This window comes from Urtica dioica, chromosome 12 (assembly GCF_054948205.1).
Source record: "Urtica dioica subsp. dioica isolate 48M chromosome 12, U.dioica_male_clone48M_v1_H2, whole genome shotgun sequence".
Taxonomy (NCBI): Eukaryota; Viridiplantae; Streptophyta; class Magnoliopsida; order Rosales; family Urticaceae; genus Urtica; species Urtica dioica.
This window is the reverse complement of record NC_142767.1, coordinates 4,494,561-4,517,382: the sequence shown is the minus strand read 5'-3', so window position 1 is coordinate 4,517,382 and position 22,822 is coordinate 4,494,561. Positions and strand designations below refer to the sequence as shown.

The 22,822-nt window shown below is 35.3% G+C and overlaps 1 protein-coding gene across 2 annotated transcripts; it reads right to left on the bottom strand.

Moving 5' to 3' along the window:
* Positions 1 to 17,500: 17,500 nt before the first annotated feature.
* Positions 17,501 to 21,546, bottom strand: LOC149378717 (DNAse I-like superfamily protein). 2 transcript variants are annotated; one of them, XM_089603086.1, is made up of 12 exons: positions 21,281 to 21,546; positions 21,004 to 21,090; positions 20,493 to 20,575; positions 20,304 to 20,382; positions 19,797 to 19,887; positions 19,594 to 19,698; positions 18,987 to 19,494; positions 18,720 to 18,913; positions 18,519 to 18,627; positions 18,279 to 18,427; positions 17,946 to 18,183; positions 17,501 to 17,853 (listed from the first exon to the last, which is right to left on the bottom strand). In XM_089603086.1, exons 3-11 carry the CDS (start codon positions 20,523 to 20,525, stop codon positions 17,979 to 17,981), a joined length of 1,473 nt encoding a protein of 490 aa, XP_089459212.1. In that variant the 5' UTR covers positions 20,526 to 20,575; positions 21,004 to 21,090; positions 21,281 to 21,546; the 3' UTR covers positions 17,501 to 17,853; positions 17,946 to 17,978. The 2 variants fall into 2 exon arrangements, with proteins under 2 accessions (XP_089459212.1, XP_089459211.1); XM_089603085.1 differs by lacking the exon at positions 21,004 to 21,090.
* Positions 21,547 to 22,822: the final 1,276 nt, after the last annotated feature.

Genomic DNA, 22,822 nt, shown 5'->3' with positions numbered 1-22,822 from the left:
ACTGAACCCAACTTTAATACTAGAATTATATTTACTCATCATAACGAGTGTCCAGTGATTTAGTCATTACGTGATCATGACCCTCCAGGTTCTGCCCGTATCGAGATAGGTCAATTTGTTCCGTTATACCTTTGTCGTTACATATAAGCCCTAAGCATCGTTGCTTCCCCAGCGAAAGATTCAACCGAACGTAAGCCAACTTCGAAAGTGTGCACAATCAATCGGTTTTGGAATCTACCCTTAGGTGAGAGAACATTGACTTTTTTTCAGGAAGCATGGACTCCGTATCTGTAAAACACTTTCTTCTACAATCATGTCCCGACTTCCCAAGACACCTATTTGATCAGCGTCTAACTAGACTTTCATATGATGAGTCAAACAAGCTGGTAACATGATCTAGAAGTCCGTGATTACTTCAGGATATTAGATCAAGTGTCACTGTGACCATCATAAATGGCTTCGGCTAGTGCATCGTAACGGTCCTTAAACGACGCAACTATCCAAACCAAAGCATGTTCCGATCGTACACCTTCTGCAAGTGAATAATGCTCCCACTGAGTGATCAACCCTCACTCATGTTCCACATATATGAATTTAGATAAGGCTTTCCATACGCATATCAGTCATCGACCAAGTTTTAGTTCACCGACCGATCTTGGATGCCCAACATGCGATTCAGTTTGATACAGAGACTATGGATGATAGTCGTTTATTGATTTTGAATGTTATTAGACCTCAACTCACTAATCATATGATCCTAATAATGTAACTTTTTATCTTATTTAGTAATCATCATCTTTTAGTGCGCAATATTCCTAATAATCTCCCACTTTGATCAGAGAAGATAAGTTACCATGAGCCAATTTATTCGTAGCCATCGTAGAGATAGTTTTAGAAGTTTTTACCCAAGATTGAGATTCCCATGGATTCTCAATTTTATCATACTCTACAAATTATGTCAATTCGACTTACATTTATTGGTGCCTTCAACATTTTGCACCGTTGCATGCTCAGATCTCATCACCACTAATCAAGGAAAAAAATGCCGTTTTCGTTGCCGTTTCGAGGCGCTCCTGATTTTCGGAAAATTGTCATGCCGATGGAAAATCGAACGGAAAAAATGTGGAAAAGGGCAAGTGAAATGCCGTTTTCAAATGCCGTTTTCCATGGAAAACCGACGTGCCGATGGAAAACCGAATGGAAAAAATGTGATAAAATATATTTAAAATATATGCATGTAAATAATACATACATATATTTTTCAATTTTTAAACATATATAAAGAAAATACATTATGTATCTAATCTTTTTTAATAGAAAATTGTATATATATATATATATATATATATATATATATATATATATATATATATATATATAATATTTTATGAATGTGTGCTATTCATAATATTTAATATATATAATTTATAAATGTGTGATATTATCTATTAGAATTGTCTCATATGTGTGATATTATATATAATAGAATTGGATATTATATATATTTTTTAAATGCGTGATATTATATATTAGACTATGTGTGATATTTTTTTTAAATGTGTGATATTATATATTAGACTATGAGACAAATATAAAAAATAAAAATAAAAAACAAAAAACAAAACACTGACAGCAGCAGCCAAAAAAAAACGACAACAGCCAAAAAACGACACAAAAAATAAAAACGACAGCAACAAAAAACGACAGTGAAACGACAAACGACGAAAATCGGCGAAAAACGACAAAAAACGAAAAACGATGAAAATCGGTGAAAAACGACGACGAAACGACATATTTAGCTTTGGACGGCCGTTTACTCACCGGAAACGAATTTCCCGGCGAAAATCGTGGAAATTCGTGGGCATTTGATTCCTTGCTACTAATCATAGTATGCTTAAATATGTTTCAATAAGAACTTTATTGACTTTTCCCATTACTTGGTTATTTATTGTGCGTTCTTGATAGTCAAGTCATATTCAATATACATGATTTTAAGGATTTACAATTAAATAATTACGTATCTCACTATTTCTAGAATATCAAGGTGTTTACAACACTCGTTAATATTCTCAGAAATTTGACGTTGTCAAAAGGGCTAATTTATAATCTTTTTATTGACAACGTCATTAGCCTCAACTTTGAACTCATACCTTATCACAATAAGTATGTTTGAGACATTTATGGAAAGAGCTTGTCGTTTCTAAACCTCAAGTTTCAGAAATTGTTTTAGCTCAGTCAATCGTGTCATCATTAAGTCTATTACCAATGGTAATAACTATCTCAATGACACGTGTATAAAAATAACACTTATCGATCATTCCAAGAATATTGATTATAACAAAAAATTCATGAGCCATCAATGATTAGTTGTTGTTTTTTGTTAAAAAAAAATCTACCTTGTAATTATAAAAGGTTTAGTAGTACCTAACTACTTAGATCCAATGTCAACAAGTCGACAAAATTTGCTCCTCAAAGGAAAGTTCGTCTTATTTTAAATAAGATCCCATATGAACTGGTTCGTCGTATTAGAGAGAAGAGCAACATCATTGCCAATGTCTCTTCCCAAGGGCTCAATCCCTCAATTACCATTCCGCTTGGTTAAGGCTCGAACACATTCATTGTTCAATTTATAGGTCACTCAATCCTTCAAGCTAATAGCTTGACAGATTGATCTACTAAATTAGGATTTAATGACTTAAGACAAGTTAGTTTGATTTTTATTAATAAAGATCAATTCTTTCATTGAAGGAAAGATGTTGTTGATGATTAAAGACAAGGATCCATTAATGGATGCTTTCAATTTAATGGCAAGTAATGCATACTTCCATTTATTGTACGATTTAATAGCTTATTAGATTCAATCAAGAATCCCATCATGAATGATGCATATAATCCTATGAAGGATTAAGCTATCTTAACTTCGTTCAATAGCAGCAAGATTCTAATTAAAGATGCTCCCACTTATTTATTTATTATTTATGGCAAGTCAATAATTAATTACACTTCCATTCACATTATTGTCATGATATAAATATTAATCTATAAAAAGGATTCCATCATAAATGATGGTAAAAGTCATGTGAAGGACATTGCTCTCATTATATTGTTCAATAATGGTGAGATTCTTTTAAAGATGCTCCCATTTAATCCTTTGAACAATCGTGGCTAGAATCCTCTAAAGGATGCTCCCACTCAATAATATGATTCTAGTGACTAGGATCCAATAAATGATGCTCCCACTTAATCAATTCTCGTGACTAGGTTCCATTCAAGGAGTGTCTAGGTTCTTATAAAGATCCTCCCACTCAATCATTGTATCATCAACACTAACTTTAAAGTTGTGTTATCTTATTATCTCTTAATCACATATCATTTGTCGATATGAGAGAATTATTTAGACACTACCAGAGTTTTAAATAGTTCTTATTATTTCATAAAACGCATTTATAACAGCAATTTTAATAAAGCAATAAAAGCTAATTAAAATTCTAACAGAGATTATTTAACTTGGATAATATAATTTTGTGCACCAATATAGTTAATGAACGGAAACATGGTCCTTCATATTCTATATTCAATTAACGCTTATGCATTTATGCATATTCAAATATCATAAAGGAAATTCATAAATGAGTAGAGAAATTGTTAATGAAACATTCATATGTTCATAAATACTGTAATAAAACATAAAGAAAGAAAATATTCATCCTATCTGGAATAGTCCTAAAAGACTACAGTCCAGAAAACCTCGGATTATTTGTGACACAAATCTCATGTTCAAAAATAAATCCAAAAATGAAAGTAATAAAACTAGCGGGAAATTTTAGATCTTGAGCTGGAGCATGAGCTTCTCAATAATTCGGGCTTGAATCCGACATTGCTCAGCAAGCTCACCAACACCATCGAGTTTCTCCAGATCTATTCTGCAACAAGAAAAGAAGTATGCTCATGAATAATTATCCTCAAAAACAATTTTAGGACATCATGAATTTTAAGGTACCATACCAGCATTCTTCTTGTTCTTTTCAAGTTCGGCTATGTACAAAGGACAGTTCCTTTTCCAATGGCCTTCAGTGTTGCAGTAGTGGCACTTGCCCACAATTTTACGCTTCTTCTATTTTCATTTTCCACTTCTCTTGAAGTTTCTCCTTTCCTTGTCAGCGGGAGCTTTCCCCTTCGAAGTACTAGTACGTGCCTTTAATGACCCAGCCCCAGAAGACATGTTCTTCTTGGATTTCGGCAAAGAACTGTTGTCAACATACAGAGTCGATCCTTTGTTCTTTTCTTGACGAGTAATAGACTCGAAAGTCTGTAACTCATTCAATAGCTGAGGCAGCCCATACGTCAACCTATTCATGATATAGTTCGACATGAACTGTATGAAGTCACTCGAAAGGGCATTCATGATAATTCCCACCTGAATGACCTCATCCATCAAAGCCCCATGGAGTTCAGCTTCTGTGAAGTAATTAGTCATCTTCATGACATAATCCTCACAGGAGTTTCCGCAATCATCCTAGTGCTTGTGCACTTACGGGTGAGTTCAATACGGGCTTGCTTGCTCTGCATTCCAAACATTTCCTGCACGAGTCAAGGATCTCCACAGCAACTTCCTTACCTTCCAACTTTGTTCCCAATGCATCAGATATGCTCGCGATCATGTAGGCTATGGCTTTGTTGTTAGCCACAATCCACCTGTCAAAATCATCCTTCTGCGAGCGGGATGAATTTGATGTCAAAAAAGGAGGTCTCTCTTCAGTGAGGATAAAGCGAATGCTTTCATTCACCAGCACAATATTCAGATTAGACTTCCATTTCGGGAAGTTCTCACCAATTAGGACGTCTTTCGACAACAGGGCCATAATAGGGTTCGGCATGATTACTAAAATGTAAAAGCGCATATATATTAGCAATATGAAAAGAAACAAGCTATCAATAAGATTTAGGAAAATAAAAACATAATGCAACCAAGCACATGATAAAATACTAAAGAAAAGAATCCAGTTTTTATATTCAACGGTAATCCACCAATAGCCACAGTTCGTCCCACTATGGTGGTGTAACGGAGTGCACTTAGTGAAAATTGAGAACCATCTCAGATTAGTGAACAATCGTGGTTCATGACACCTCATAACTATGTTCACTAACTACCAATTAATTAGGAATCTTTGACCAATGAGCAACCACCGGTTGGATTCACGCATGAGTCAACCCAACATTTCAGCAGAAAGAGTATCACCCGAACGCACCGACTTAGCCAATACACGCCGAACTCAACTCCCCCACCTATCGCTAGAGGCACAACCTTGTTATTGGAATCAGAAAAGCCCGTCCTTAAGAGCAGATCACCATGTCTAAGAGACCGCCGATCAAGTAGGGATCTTTCATCCTCAAGGGGTTGTGGCAATGTTAGAGGTCTACGACTCAATATACTTTCAGTATTATTATTTTTCTCCTAGCATTAACTTTAATCTAGGTGATCCACTCGAATTATCTAATCATATTAAAAACTCGAGTGTTTCTAAGCTACCCTTATAAATAATTACGTTTTGATATAGCTTAGTGATTAGGAGTATCGTGACATCTAGTCTTGATTATCCTAATAGCATTTTTTCATAGAAAAAGCTTCCAGCGAGGAGGGAAGACATAGTCTTTTAATAACCCCCACGCTTAGCCTCTTATCGGCTTTGTGACAAAGCTTCTCCGATTCGTTCAACTCATTTATTAATAAAAAACTATCATAATCATATTAGATAAGTTACATATAATAAATGAAAGCCCATGATAACGCACAAAATAATTTTTCAAGATATATCATACATGGCAAAGCAATTAATTAAACAAGCATGACAAAGCATATATGGTTTTGATTCGGATTGATCATATCTTAATTGATTCTTATAAATCTAACTTGATGAACTCAATCACATTAGTTCATGGATTCTTGTTGAGCACATTCTATGTCTCAAGTGAAAAATAAATCAATGTCAAAGATTATTTATTTTTCCATAGTTGTCAAAAAATAATTTAATGATTAAGGCCCAATACAATTGGCCTTTGAAAAATATATCGATGTCTTGATCATTTATTTTTCATGTTTTAAATAAAATTTATTAGGGCCCAACTCATATAATTAATTTAAATAAAACATCAAAAAATTAAATTTTTTTTTTATAAAAATCGGCTTGGGCCTCTTGGGCCCAACCGGGCTAACAGGTTTTGACCCGGTCGAATCCTTGAGCCCACTTACAAAGGTAGAGCTCAACAAGTTAGCTCGTACCAGGAGCCAAGGGGGCAAAAAATCTGAGACTCCTATCTAAGGGGTAGGCGGAATTTTGTGACAAGGATGTCACAAAATTCATCTTCTTCGTCAAAGGTGGATCTCTGAAACTCCGATGGGGCTATACTTCGGATCGTCATCTCATCTCGCAGTGCGTAGTCAGCCCACCGAATTTCACGACAATCGGATTACAGTAAGTATTTTAAATAAAATTACAAAAATCCTATACCCTTTGAATTTCGGGTTTAACAACAATTCTAGAAAAGCGATAATAAAAAATATACGATCACCCATGAATCACAATTCACATATCATATCATACTGAATTGAATGAATAACATATCATAATATAAATTCATAAAAACCATATTAAAATTAATTACTAGAACGAATCGATTAATTAAGTAATCAACTAGTTCTGATACCACTTGTTGATGATTCACTCGATTAAACGACACTAGAAAACAACCATGATGCAGCGGAAGCAATGAAATTACGCTAACAAGAGCTAATTAAAACATAGTTATTTATACAAGATCTAGATCTACGTTATTTAATGAGCAAGCAATATGTCAAGCACCCGATGATAAAGACGAGTTTAAGAAAACTTACAATTTTTTGCTCACGAACCGAAAGCTTTCACAATCCGTACAAGCCTCCACACGATCATATCTAAAAATCCTCTTTCAAGGACTCGATGTGATGACATCAAAGTATCTCGAAACGTAATCTTCGAGGAAGATAAGACAAAAGAGTGGGCTTCATTATATCTCACTAGATGTGAAAACGGGGTGTTTCCGATCTTTCTCTCTTATTTCTAAGAATTGAATTGAAGGAATTCCAAGGGAAGGAAGGAGAAGAAAGCACACGGCCACAATAGGAGACTTGTGGGCATTTTTATCTGTTTAGATTAGGTTAAATTTTGCTTCACATCGGCCCTCTATTTATAGCAGTTTAAAAGGTATCTTTATAGAATATTCCATAATATTCTAAAAGATATTATTTTCTTTTATTGTGTTCACACTAGTGGATTAAATCTCAGCCCTTGGATCTCAACAAGTGAATCATATTTTTCCTCTCATCCGTCAGATCAGTATCTAGGATTTTATTTTATACAACAGTATAAAATATTTGTTGTTGAGAAAATTTAGGAAAATATATTCTCCTAAATACTCTCCTCATATTTAGTCTAAATATTAGGAGAGAATATAGGACAATCATATCTCCTATTTATTCTCCTATATTTTAGAAACAGAAAAACAGAAAAACTACTGGTTGGCAACTAGTCTAATAAATCGCCTACCACATGTAGTGATGGCCCAAATTTTTAATTTTTCAAAGCCCAATAGATTTAAACCCATTTATCACATATTTACTTGTCCAACAATAAATAAAATTTTATTTACTTGATCTACCAACAAATAAATAGCTTTACTATAAATATTTATTTAATTCCCAAAATACCCTTTTTGGAATTAATTGCTATCAATCACACTATTACAGCAAGTGAGATTATAATAATAATACATACTATCATATTAACGTTCTTATCCGCCTTTATCAAGCCGAATCGGGGACGATGGACCTAGTAGTAGAAGCTTAACCATCTCGATAAAAGACAAAATATTCCTTTTTTCTTTTCTAATCAAATTGTGTAGTCCCTTAGTATACTCCACCGTGTAATCCAGGACTGAACCCAACTTTAATACTAGAATTATATTTACTCATCGTAACGAGTGTCCAGTGAATTAGTCAGTACGTGATCATGACCCTCCAGGTTCTGCCCGTATCGAGATAGGTCAATTTGTTCCGTTATACCTTTGTCGTTACATATAAGCCCTAAGCATCGTTGCTTCCCCAGCGAAAGATTCAACCGAACGTAAGCCAACTTCGAAAGTGTGCACAATCAATCGGTTTTGGAATCTACCCTTAGGTGAGAGAACATTGACCTTCTTTCAGGAAGGCTGGATTCTGTATCTGTAAAACACTTTCTTCTACAATTATGTCCCGACTTCCCACGACACCTATTTGATCAGTGTCTAACTAGCCTTTAATGTGGTGAATCAAAGAAGCTGGTAGCATGATCTAGAAGTCCATGATTACTTCATGATATTAGATCAAGTGTCACTGTGACCATCATAAATGACCTCGGCTAGTGCATCGTAACGGTCCTTAAACGACGCATCTATCCTAACCAAAGCATGTTCAGGTCGTACACCTTCTGCAAGTTTATAATGCTCCCACTGAGTGATCAACCCTCACTCATGTTCCACATATATGAATTTAGATAAGACTTTCCAGGCGCATATCAGTCATCGATCAAGTTTTAGTTCACCGACCGATCTCGGATGCCCAGCATGCGATTCGGTTTGATACGTAGACTATGGATGACAGTTGTTTATTGACTTTGAATGTTATCAGACCTCAACCCACTAATCATATGATGCTAATAATGTAACTTCTTATCTTATTTAGTAATCATGATCTTCTAGTGGGCAATATTCCTAACACTCACAAACACCTCTATCTTTGACTCTTCCAATGGATGTAAATCCGAGCTCTCTTCAAATTTGAGACTCCCTCTCAATGTTTCACCCAATCTTCTCCCAAAAGATTATCAAGCACGTTAATGCAAATAGTGGTCACAAAATTGCAAGTACCAAGAGCTAGTTGTCGAGTAGATCTCCAAGGCAGAGAGACTAGCTCGAAGTTTTTAAGGAGGCGTGAATTTTTTCCTAACAAGTGTATATGACTTAATTCGACCTAAATGAGCTTTATTAGGTCAACCCACAAATCTCTCGCGGATCTCACAGAATCGAAAACTAAATATTTGATAATATATACCCAATATATTTTTAACGTAAAACTGGGAAGTTTCCAATTATATTCGCGCGAGAGGACAATGCAGCACAAATAACCCGAGTCTTGAACACATTCTTCCAGCTTCGCTCAAACAAGTTTAACAAAATTATTTTTGCCAAACCAAACCATGCCAGCGAATATCCAACAGTTAGGTTAATTAGTGGAAATTTATGGGATTGTATTGTGTGTTATCACTAATTAGTCTAAATACCTAAATTAATGAGTTGAATCCATAGGCTAGTTTAAAAACCGATAGATAATAAACTAGTGAACTCGACTCATCATATCATTCACTTTCTTTAGCTATGGAGAGCCAAGTGGAAATGACTCTCTTGACCCGTGTTCTCTAATTTAAGTCTATAAAATGTGTTCCTCTAAACATTTTGTTTATATTTCGTTTAACTGGTCATAAGTTTGAATGGGGCAGCTCATGCGATATGTACTTGGGCGCTCCTTAGTCATCATTATGACTTCTATTCTTTTAACGAGGTTCCATACTCTGCCCGGGGAACTATTCTAGAGTATGATTAAATTGAATGAAAATGTAACATTCCGTTCAAAAAAAAAACTATTGTTTGTTACTGAGATATGTTAGGATATTTAATTATAAATAATAATGGACATCAAGCCGATCTAAGAGTGAAGTTATTACATTTAAGTGAGGCTTTTGTCCTTTAGGATTTGTTTGGTACGAAGGATGGAAATATGGGTGGATGGATTGTTTAGGATGGAAAAAAAGAAAGGAAATGAGTGCATTGTAAATTTTTTAAAAATTGATTTGTATGATGAGAGGAAAGATTAATATCAATCCGCCATGTTGTTTGGTATGAATAGATAAAAGAAGAGAGTGATTGATTTTTAGTAGGATAAAGTATAATAATACCCTTATATATTATCAAATTGGTATTTAATTTGCACATACTTTATTTATATTATAAAAGTCATATGCATACAATTACGTAGCTGAATAACTATATTATATATATATATATATATATATATATATAATGTTATTAAATGCAAAATTGCATATGTTATAAAGTATTTAAACAAAAGTAATTGTCCTACAAAAATTATAAATATTACAACTTCTTGTACTTTTTTTACGTTCAAAAGAGTAATATTTTAACTATTAATATCCCGTCTTAACAAGCAAAATAAATTTATGGACTAGAGAAAAATAGGCAATTACTAATAATTTTATTTTTACAAAAAAGTGTTATATGATGTTCTAGAATCACATAAGCACAAAGTTTCACTCCTTGTTTCTTGAAGGCATCATCTTTTGAAGAAGTTCAAGACGACGCTCGCTTGGGACGGCGAAGAAAGCTCGGACTTTAGAGGAGTCCTTGATTAAAAATAGAAAAGCATCAAGTTGAATATGATCCGGAACATCAATCTTCAGTAGTTCGGCATAAACTTCCTCCTCCGAATAAACTTTTGGCCTTCCTCTCTCAATTGCATCAATATTCCTTTTTCGGCTATGATGTTGCTCTCTCGAATGATGACATTGCCTTCTTTCATTACATCAACAACGCCTCCTATGCTTGATTGCATAGCTTCCATATGTTTATCAAACGAATCCATCATATTAATTTTCTTGTCGTACGTCTAGATGAGTTTGGAGTTTGGGAGGCTTGTTGTGAAGTCTTTTTTGGGAGATGTTAGTTTGGGTAGTCTTGTCAACCTCAAGATCAAGAAATTCATTTTATTCAACTTCATCTTGACATTTCTTAGCCTTCTCTTTTGCACTCATTGCATGTTCCCCGGTCGCTCTATCTTTGGAAAATAACTCAAATAATTTATCATAATTTTGAGTTGCACTATATCTCCACTTATTTGCTTTAGGATTTTTCTACACATATTCACAACATCATGACAATAAAATAAATAAATAAGAAGATAATAACAATAATAATAGTGATAAAAATGCAGGACCATTTGAAAATGTTAATAATCTACGATTACCTCTATAAGAGCGTTCCAAACTTCGGGTTCGGCCTCAAATAACTTTGTCGTTGGGTTCCAAGCAAAGCCACTTAATCCTTTGAAAAGATCATGAATTCCATTGAAATTACTTTTTAATGTTTTGATTCTATTTTTGAGGTGATCTTTATCAAATGGATATTTAAACTCCTCTTGACTGATTTTGAGAACTTTATTATATGCACTTGTTGTAAAAGTTCCATCAACCCTATTTTCATTAACATATTGCTCCAATAAAGCATCGATAAATACAACATCCATTTATTCCGTCCATTTCACCGTCTGTCCTTGTTTGTTCAACCTCAAGTGCACTCTTTCCTTTTTTCGTCATATTGATTATATATTCGAATATCTGAATGAATATAAATTATAAAGATGATATTATAACAAAAATAATCATAAGTCTCATTATATATCATAAGAGTATCATAGTAGTCACTACCACAAAAGTACAACACTACCACAAAAGTACAAACATACAAGTAGGAAAATAACTCACAAAGCATAAAACAAAATAAAAATTATTCCCTATTCATTAAGTAGTCCTGACACCTGACTTGTGCTATATTATCCCTCAAGATGGCTCATTTTCTAGCATCTTCTCCATCATTTGATATGTTGTTAAACTCTTCTACTTCCGGTTCTCGGTCCATAAGTTCTCGATCTACTTGTCCAAGTAATTCATCATCCGGATCCACACCCATTAGATAGTTATGCAAAGTAAAACAAGCTAATACAATTTTCGTGAATGTCTTGATAGGATATTGAGGCTCGGTATACCACTCGATATGATTGTAAACCGTTTTTTTAACACACCAAAGGCTCTCTCTATGACATTAAATAACTCTTCTAGATTTTCCGGACCACGTTGTGAGTACTCTTTCAAATGATAGCGCACTCCTCCTCTATATGGGGTGATAAGCCCGCTTCGTAACATATGGCCCGCATCAACTAAATAATTTTTTCCTATACAAAAGAATTTTTTTTTTAGTTAGTTATGTTAGCATAAAATTATATTTATATATATGAAAATAGTCTACTTGTCTACCTTTAGGAATCATTAGTTTATCTTGTTGGAATCGATTTAGGGTTTGAGAAAATAATTAACGCTTCGGTAAGCGGCGGAATTTTAAAAAATTTCTTTTACAAGTAAAACAGTTTTTACTAACCTAGACAAGTGCAAGTACATGTAATTAAAAACCAATATGAGCTAGAAGTTTACTAACCTTTCTTGAAGCTTGAACTTTGAAGAAGCTTGTGGAAAGTTTGCAACGCTCGTCACCCCTCGCAGCACGTCTCTCTTTCTTTCCTCGGCACCTCGAGCAACCACGAAAGTTTCTATCACTAAATCACTCGAAAAGAAGGAATCAGTGAGTGGGCACTTTTAAACACTACGACTTAAGAATGAGTCTCAAAGTCGCAGAGCTAGACACTAGGTCGAGTGAGGACCTAGGTGCCAAAACAAGAAAAATCGAAAATAAACTAGAAAGAGTGAGAGAGAGGATTTCGGCCACAATGTCTAGAGAGAGAGTCTCTCAATCTCTAACTTGTGTGGAATGAGAAAACAATGAGAATGAGAGCCCTATTTATAGGAGAAGGGTTAGCCTTAGAAATGGGAGTTTCCTCTTTTTTCCAAGCATTCATGAGCAATCTCTTATTGCCCTTTTCTCCTATATGCGCCCAAGTCTCAATTCCTTTAAGGGATTTGTTTCCTAATTTGTTTCCTCTCTTTGGCCGAATTCCCTTAAGCATCATCATGCAAATTTGTTTCCTCTTTTTCTTTTGGCAAGTATCTTGATACATTTATGCACAAAATATTCTCTTTCTCTTGGGTATTTTGGGCGCCCAACACTTCTAGAAAGGCTTCTAGAATTTTCTTCACTTGTTCATGACAAGATAAGAAAAGGCCCATTAAGAATTTTCAATAAAATTCTTATGAAATGAAATTAATTCACAAGGCCCAATGATCAAGTCATGGCCGAGTGACATTAAGTCATCAAATGAACTTGTCAAAAAATTTATTGACATTCATTTCATCCTTTGTCTCAAAAGACAAAAATACCCTTTTGACTATTTTCGTTCTTGTTTTGACTTAGCTTCCAGTTTAACTATTCCTATCGATGTGATTCGTGACAGTGACCTCATGGACCCAAATGAACAAAGCTTGAGCTAAAAACTTGGACTCAAAAGTTCACAAACCTTTTCCAAGTTTAGCTTAATGCCAACTGACTCCACTAAAGAGCTGACACTGAAAATCTCTCGGTTCAAATGAATTTGTTTTCTACTCAAGAATTCGACCTAATTATGATGAGCGGATCCACTGAATATTATCTATGTTTACCCTTCATGAATGTCATCAGCTAGTCGGGATTTACTAAATTACCATTTTACCCTTCTAGCTGTTATTTCCTCAACTCCTTTGTCGCTTGTGAATAAGTTAGAAACAATGTATTGACGAGGAGCTAACAAGTCACATTGTTTCATCCAAAAGAGTCAGGACTCAATTTGGACACTGGCCAGTTCATTTATTCACACTCCAAGGAACAAAGCATGAGGTGACATACATTGCATTTCAGCAATCTTGTACATGAATTCCATATCTATGAGAACTTCACAAAGTTACTCATGACAGACTCACAACTTAGTACTTCACCAATAGGCCTTGTTCGGAATCACATAGTGAGTCCGAACTTTGACTTTCTCAAATGAGAATACTAAGGTGTGAAATGGCATGTCTCATTTCAGGATTAAGGTAAGCATGATGCAATTCGTACATAGTGACTTCGAGACATAAGAGGTTAAATGGTTTGTTCTTATATTGTCTCTAGAAGTGCACTGGTCAATTCAGTACCTTCGGAAGATACCTAGAAGAACTATAGAGTCCCCAACTCTCAATGCCTCATAACCAGACATCATAGATTCTTCTAACAATCATACTGAGGTCAATAGTCCTTTGACCCTTAGATTGCGAATATATCGTTTTAAGCAAACTACGAAGAGTTTGTTCATGCAAATCTACATTTGTCTCTTCGTAAGTTGTTAAGTTTGTTTATGGACTAAAAGACCAAGGTTTTATCATAAAGCTTCAAACAAAGAAAGAATGAATGAACGTTTCAACTTTATTAATGAATAGATAGGCAATTACAAGCAAGAGTCTTCATGAGACTTTATTACATCAAATGTACAAAATAAAGACTACAACTCTTCTTGTAGGCACCATTGACAACATATCTTCCATTATGAAAGCATCTTTGATAATCCTTGAATCCGAAGCCGTCCCTTCCCATCCGGGCAAAACATAAGTAAATTTCATATCAATTTCACATGCGGCCATGATATTTTATGTAGGATATTCTTTTCTTCCTCGATATCGTGAAGCTTCATTTCCAGGCACTTTCACTCGAACATGAGTTCCATCAATTGCTCCAACACAATCCTGAAATTAACTTATACTTCAATTTCTAACTAAATATTTCTATCAAGTCATTTATATGAAATATATTAGTGGTAATGAATACCTTAAAATAAGGGTAGAATCTGAAGTTGTTGAGTATTTCATCGGGTATTTTTTCTCCATCGCGTTGCCTCAAAAAAGTGTCTTCTAATGATATTATTGCTCTTAACACTTCGTGGAAATGTCTACTTATTGTCTCACCACTCCGACGAAAGAAAAATGATATGAGATGATTTTTAGCACAATGTGATATTTACATAGAGGAACTTAGCCACTTGTTCCTCTATTATTGAGTTTTTGTTATCCTTGAGGCGACCCGATTGCCGAAGTAGATCACACAACTTAACAAATGCAAAAGGACTCATTCGTATTATATCACGGCATTTATCGTCAACACTCATACGGTTTATAAGTTTATTCCTAATTGTTTCACTATCGACACTACTATTACGTAAGTCCGGATCTACGTAATTAGAGCAATAAAACAATTCCATCATGCAAATCATCTCCACTATGTAGCTCACGAGTTGGATAGTAGCTATGCGTCTTTGTCTTTCTCATTCATTCTTGAACCTTCTAATATTTTTTTGGAATGTTACAATGACATTCTCTCCTGAATTATCATCTCTTGAACTTATCTCCCAATCATTTGTTGAGTTTTCTTGTTCATCCATGTAAGTAGAAAAAATAATTTTTAACCATATAGCAGATAAGTTGTATTACCAAATACACAAAATTCAAACAAAGAAAAATAAATCGATATGCAAAGTGATAAAAATATTCAAACTTTTGTTCGAGTAAAAAATTATTTGATTATGACAAAAGAAAAGCTAGTCATAAATTGGTGATGAAAGAAAATAACCACACAATGAAAATGGAAATAAATGTACTTAATAAGCAACATCAAAATAAAAAAAAAATAAAAGACGAGAATGCACATAAATTTCATATATATAAAAAAGAGGAAAGCAAAAGAGATCAAATACATATTAATGAAGCAATATATTACGAAGAGATTAGAAGAAGCTCAAGACCTTGATTCTAGAAACATACAAAAATTTTATTAAGCATTAGATAGTTAAAATTATATTAGTGAAAATATTTAAAATAAAAAAACTTATTTGTGAACAAAATTTGTCAATGGTGGAGAAACTCATTCACCAAATTCTATTGTCACGTGAGATGTGTGAGATAAAGTTATGGAAGTGACAAGAGTTATTTTTATAATAATATATTATATAGATATTATAAAGTTTGTCATTAACAAAGGTTAATTTTATAATTTTATAAAAGTTTGTTGCTCTTCCTTCTTCAATCCCGTGTGAAATGGGAGCAGAGCATTTTTGATGAGTCTCGTAGATATAAATCCATCCCCCACCATTTTTCCCTCGGCAATCAACAAATAAACACAATCCATCCTCCCAAATCCAACTTCAATCCCTCCAAAATCCAAGGTACCAAACCAAACAAGGTGTTAGCGTCTATCTTTTCTTATTTCTCTCACTGAGTAAGGTTTTATAGGGCTTTTCGAACCCTTTTCCGCCGTTGTTTTTTTTTTTTTTTTTTTTTTTCGTGGTTGTGTGTGGGTCTCGAGTTGTTTTCAGGGCTTCGTTTCTTGTTTGGAGATTTGGTTTGTCCCCAGGGCTCTGTTTTCGTGGTTCAGTTTGGGTTTTTGATTTCTGGGTTTAGCCGTTCGTTTGGTTTGGGTTCTGGGTTCGAGGAGCTAGGGAAACACGAGAGCTTCTTAGAACAAGGAAATGGATGAGGAGACGATGTCGCGGAACATGGCAAAAGATGTCTGTATCACGGAAAGATCTGATGGTGAAACCCAACTCGTAGCGGGGGAAAATAAATCGGTTGTTCCTAAGCTTTGGTCGCAGCTTTGGAAGCTCAAAATTCAGTACCGGCACAGAGTTTTACTCTGGAGAATTGCCACCGAAACCATTACACTAACGGCCAGAGGCGATCTGTGCCCAAGTTGCAATATTCACCCAGAATCAGTGCAACACCTGTTCCTGAATTGCGATATCGCTCGAGGCTTTTGGCTACTGGAAGGTATGGGTCTCCAATGGAACGCTGCTGATAATCTGAGTGGATTAGATATTGTCAAAAAGCTTCTCAGGGATAATGAGCAATGGAACAGAGACGGTGGTCAGAGAAACGAACTAATCATTCGTTCCACTGCTATTTTTGAAGAAATTTTGTCTTGGAGGAATTCTGGTTCCGGGGGCAACAAAGATCACAGTATTACCAGAATTAAAGCCAGAGTGAGAGAGCAACTTCAAATCAAAGATAAGTATGCGAGGCGTCAACTAGAGAGCGAGGACTTTCAGATGACTCCGAGGCTGTTCAAGCAGTGGTGGCGGATCGAGGTTGACGCGGCGTATACCAGCTGTGGACAGGCTACTGTGGGCGTGATTGCGTGCGATAAGGAAGGTCTGTTCAGATGGGCTTGGAGCAGCCCTATCTCTGCGTACTCGGCCATGGAAGCTGAGGCCTCTGCGGTTCTTAATGGAGTCTTAACTGCCAAATTTATGAATATCAAAGAGATCTCGATTCTTGGAGATAACGTGGACGTGGTGGCGAATTTAGCAGCCAAGACCAAATGCTCATGCTTGAGGTGCAAGGCGGTCTTCTCGCAGATCCGATCTCAGATTCCTTTCTTTTCGGCTATTGAGTTTGTTTGGCAACCAAGGAGATTTAATACTGCTGCACATGAGCTGTGTCAATGGGCAGTCACGTCTTCTTCTTCTGGTTTTTGTAATTTTGGGGAGCTTCCGACCGTTGTTCGCAATGCACTGAAAACTCGTTCCTCTTCCGAGGCACCTTTTTAGGGGTTCAAAGTATAGAATGAGAAAACAAAATGATCTTCACATATATTTTCACCACAATCTCGAAACTTTGTTTATCTCTTATGATTCTTGCTTCCAATTTTTTACTTTAAGTTAGCAAAATTACAAACCGGCCTTCAAACCCCCAAGATTACAAGCATATTCTAATTTTGAAACTTGAGTTCTAAGCTAATAGAAAAGAAAATTAATTGCATAAGAAAAAGGAAGCCTATGCCTCTCGGACGATGAGCGAAATTCGTGTTGGAATTGCAAAATGATCCGATGAGGCATATTGCCATTAATGGAGAGAAATTACAAGAAGCAAAATGTTCATTGGCCTATTCACACCTTGTGATACAAACAACAGAGTTCTGTTTCTGTACTTCAAAAAAATCAGTAAACCTTGGAGAAAACCCAGTCAGCTACTAATGTCCAAGTACCTGCAAAAAAACAAAACAAAACAAAACAAAAGTAAATGAAACCATTTTTTTTTATGACTAGTTATAGACTATATCTTTGTTTCTTATTTTACCATTATTTTAAGAACGATCTTGGGTATAATTTGTTAAAAGCACAACTTGTTGGGTAAAAGCTCTTCTATCTCGATCTTCATGTTAGCGCGCGATGACACCTTATTAAGTCCATTCCTGTTTGTAACAACGTCAACCAAAAACGTCGCGAGGACCGGTCGATGGTCCGAAAATCTGGACTCTCCGCGCCAATAAAGGAGTTGTTGAATCCCATTTCCATGCCAAAGTATTCTATCACACCTGCAAAAGTTCCCTCTCCTCATCATCATCATCATCTATAAATAAATATATGTTGTGTAAAATAAAGAAGAATATTATTTAATTTTAGTAAATACCAGGCCGGTGTTCTTCTTTTGCTCTTGGATTTGTGAAGCTCTCCGGCGTAAATATCGGAATTATAAGAGTACTTATATGTCGGCGCAAAGTAGATCTTCCCTTCTTTCCATCCCTTGAAAACCCGCCCGGCTTCACGCTCTATCTTTAGCTGCACGATCCAAATTATAACCAAACTTCATTCAAAATCAAAGCCTTCCTAATGTTGTCCCTGGATTTTCAAAGTGGATATATTTATATACCTGATCATTGTTGAAGAGAGCATCCCAGTCCTTAGCCTCTAAGAGCTTTCTTGTGTCGGAGTAGCTCAACGATATGCGATAGTTCAAGTCCCCAAACCATATGATCCGGCTACAAAGATTTTCCGATCATATCAGAAATTGAATCATATATAACTAGAAGCGAGGATTTCAACAAAATAAAAGAGAAAGAGAGATGCTCACTCGTGATCTAGGATTTTCTCGGGGATTTTAGAGTAGGGGTTTTTGCAAATCTTCGGAAACTGCGTGTTCTTAAGTATTTCAATGACATCGAGGTTTCTTCTGAGCTCGTCGCCTTCTTTCTCCCCAGAAGCCAAGTGGCTGCACACGAAGCAAAAGCTCGTCTGCTGTAACTGAAAGCTCACCGATATACAGCCCTGCAGTCGCATAATCAACATCAATTTCAACCACTATATACCATATAAGTAGGATTATGGTAATGTGCGGTACCTTGTTTCCGAGGCATCCCATGATGCCGCGGCTGATGCAAGAGATCCTGAGATGGCTGAGGTGCTGAACGAGGTGGGTCCTCATCCAGATGGTGACGAAGATCCCGACCATCTGCTTGCTGGCGACGAGGCCGTACTTCATGTGGGCCGCGTTGGTGGCGTAATAGCCGCTCGAGGACGCCTCGTCATCTTCCTCGGAAGACGCCTCCGAGTCGGGCCCCTCGCGCTGCTGCAGCGACCAGCAGAACTCGCGGCTCTGCTTCCTCTCCAGCTCGGCTGCACCGCAGTTGCAAGACTTGAGCCGCTTCTTCTTCTCCGTCCGGAAGCTCTTGCTCACCTTCCGCAGCGACGGCTTCGTGAAGAATCCAACGCTGTTCGTCCTTCTCGGGGCCTTGTTCAGCGCCGCCTTGTTCAGAGACTGGTTCACCATCGACAGCCACTTCGCCGCCGGCTCGTTGTCTTCTATCACCAGCACGTTCCCCGCGTTCAGCGGCACTATCTCCTGAAACCTGTAACAACGTTTCCGAGAGAAAATTAGTGGTCGGTGACGAGTGATAATAACTAAACAAGCGGCGGAGTGAGGGATTGATGGCGTTAGAAAGTACTACCCCAACACGTAAATGTCCGACGGGTTTTGGACCTGAAGGAAATCGTCTAAGTTGAGGCCGTTGTGGGGAGATATTCCTCCCGCGTTCCATGTCGCTACAAACACTCTGAAGAAGAAACAAAAATGGAAATCAAGATTTCTTTCTTTTTTTATATATATATATTAATTTTGAAAGACTGTCCAAGAGGATGAGAAGATGAGTACCGGTGAGACTGAGTTTGTTGACCCGGCACCATTGATGATCCTTCGGCGGTACTGCTCGGGTACACGAGCGCTGATTCAGCCTCTCCGACTTCTGAAAGATGAGGAAGAGAGCTGAGAAACTTATGTAGACTAGTAGCAGATAAACTACTAGATTATGATGAGGGAATATTTGCTAAAAGAAGACTGAAAAAATGTACCATTCCCACTTCCTTTGTGATTTCAATTATGAATATATTCCCCATTTTGGAATCAAATTTACTCAGTATTGTAATTATTGTCATTCTTTCTTCCTTGTCCATTAAGTCAAATTTAGAATCAATACAACAGTACAAACTGTACCGTTGTTACGGAAAAGAAAAAGGTGACAAAGAGTTTTTTTGTGACCACAAACAAGTCAAGAGTTGAAGCTTCTTTTTCTTGTGAGGAGGCGCCATTAATTGACATAGAAGACTTGTTGTAAAAAGAAACAAAAATTAAAAGGAAAAAAAAAATGCATAGCAGACTCACCAAATGAATCGGAAGTCATCGATCTTTTGATCATCTTATGTCCGTCTCTTTCTCTCGAGAAAAACTTCTGAATGAAAGTCTGGAATGTATATGACACATAGCAATGATTAGATAATTATGGATGTGTCTATAAAGTGCATTGGATTGACCGAGGGTAAAACCGGAACAAAAGGGAACAAGAAAGTTAACCTTTTTTTTCCTGTCTTTGTTCCCAATACTCATGCCTTGAACAAACCTTTGATCATGAATGTGGATGATCAAATATCACAAACCTTCATAGGAAATATATATGTGATGTGGATTAATAACCAGATCAAAATCCTTAGCCCATTCATTCAAAAAGGAAGGGAAAAAAAATTACACAAAAAAAAAAAAAAAAAAAAAAAATTCAAAACAAAACAAAGCATCATTTTCATTGCATGAGTTTTCCTTGTGTCAGAATACTGTGACCCAACCAGAATGTATTTAAGTTCTAAAGCCGTATAGTAAAAAAAAAAATTACCAGAAATAATAATGATTTTGGCATTCGTGAAAAGGTGTATTCATTATCCAATAATATCAGAAAATAAAAAGAAGAACAGTGATGGAATTTGGCAATATGAGCCTCTGAAATGAGATTTTAGCAAACCCAAAATGGGTTTCTGAAAGTCAACAAAACCAAGCAATAGATTATTCGAATAAGAAGAGAAGGAATTGGAACCTGGAATATTCTGACTGTTTACAAAACTTAGAAGTCTCCGATCAACGTGTATGTGACTCGTTTGCATACATATTTATAACAAAGACTCTGTGTATGTATGAAAATGAATGTATTTATGAAATGGGTAGACAAATCTATCGGATTTCTCAAAAGGGTATTGAGGAACGAAAAACGAGAACAAGAAACGTACGTGCAAAAGACAAAAGAGAGGGATTTGAAATTAGTGAATTTGTATGGGAAAAAGAGAGAGGTCAAAAAGTGGGAATTAGAATCTTACATGTCCCTTCAAACACAACAAGAAGCGCTGTCTTGTTTCGTTTCTTTATTCTTTTTTTTTTTTTCCTATTCTTCTTCTCCAACTCCAACGAAGAGAGAATGAAGAATGAGACTCAAGACTCTTTCTTTTCTTCTTTTCTTTTCTTTTTTTCTTTTTTCTAAATTTTTATAGGAAGAACTCGTGTTAAACGAAACTGATCTTTTTTCTGATTTGATGAATAGAATGAACTTTAATTGAATTGATTATCTCCTCCGTGTGTAGGCTTATCTATATGAGGCAAGCAATATTACTCATACCGTCATTCATGATTGATTTTGTGCACGTTGTAGAACATTTTCTATAGCTTTTTTTTTTCTAAACCTACTTCTTTTTTTAATATTTTCTAAAACTTACCTAAAAAGTTTTTTTTGTCTTCCTTGAGGCTTGAACATGCATTAGAAGTTGGGAAACCAACTTAAAACTGAACTTAATTTTATTTTTTGTTTTTATTTTTTTATCTGCTGAACTTAGTATACTTTCTTGAATTTATAATTACACGTATTTCACAAAGATAAATTTTCATTTATTAAATGATTTATTCTTTTTGGTTTTTGCTGTTTGAGTTTGAGCCCATTATTTTTTCTTTTCAGTATCTTCTTTCTTATCTTTCAGATAAAGTTGTACTATCCGTAGTAAAAACAAATTGTACTATATCTCATTCATACATTAAAATATATTAAATTGCGGATCCTAATTATCTCTTCCTTTTTTTTACCAAAAGAAAAAAAAAACAGAGAATAAATTCGATTTTAGTAAAGGTATCCCTATTCTGTATAATCATATCGCTCTATATAAAATATAGCTACAGGATTATACAAAATAGGGATATCCTTTGGAATTATGGAGAAAATAAAATATAGATATTAGATAGGTTAGTTAGCCTTGAACCTTTCCCATCAATTAAGGTCAGAGTTTTTTGTTGTTATTGTTTCTATAATTTTATTTTTGTCCCCAAACTCCTTGAGAGAGAACGAGAAAGTTGGAAGTTTCTTTCAGTCTATAAAAGCGTTTAGCCACACGTGTGCGCGTTAGGAATCAGCAGATGACCAAATCAAAGAAAAATAACGAAAATTATTTCAAGAGATAAAAGGGAAGAGTAAAAATTGTAATTCTGAGTTTCGGTAAATAATAAGCCAACAAATTACTTATATAACTGCGATTAATATTGGCTCGGTTTAATATAGCTTATTATATCTTATTTTAGTTTTTTAAAATTAAATCGTATTTAAGTGTTTAATAAAACCGTTTTTTTAATTTAAAAGTGGTATTTAATGTTTTAACTAATAAATTAAAAACTACATGTTTATGCTTTTTTTTTACTATCTTTAGCTTTTAATTTCTAATTTATGTCTCCTAATTTTTTTATTCACTTACATTAACTATTAATTCTAATTATCTTTATTTATATACTTTTATCAAATAATTTTTTTTATATCACCAAAATTTATAATTTATTTTTTACAATCGATGGACAGGACTTTAATATATATTTTATATACCTAA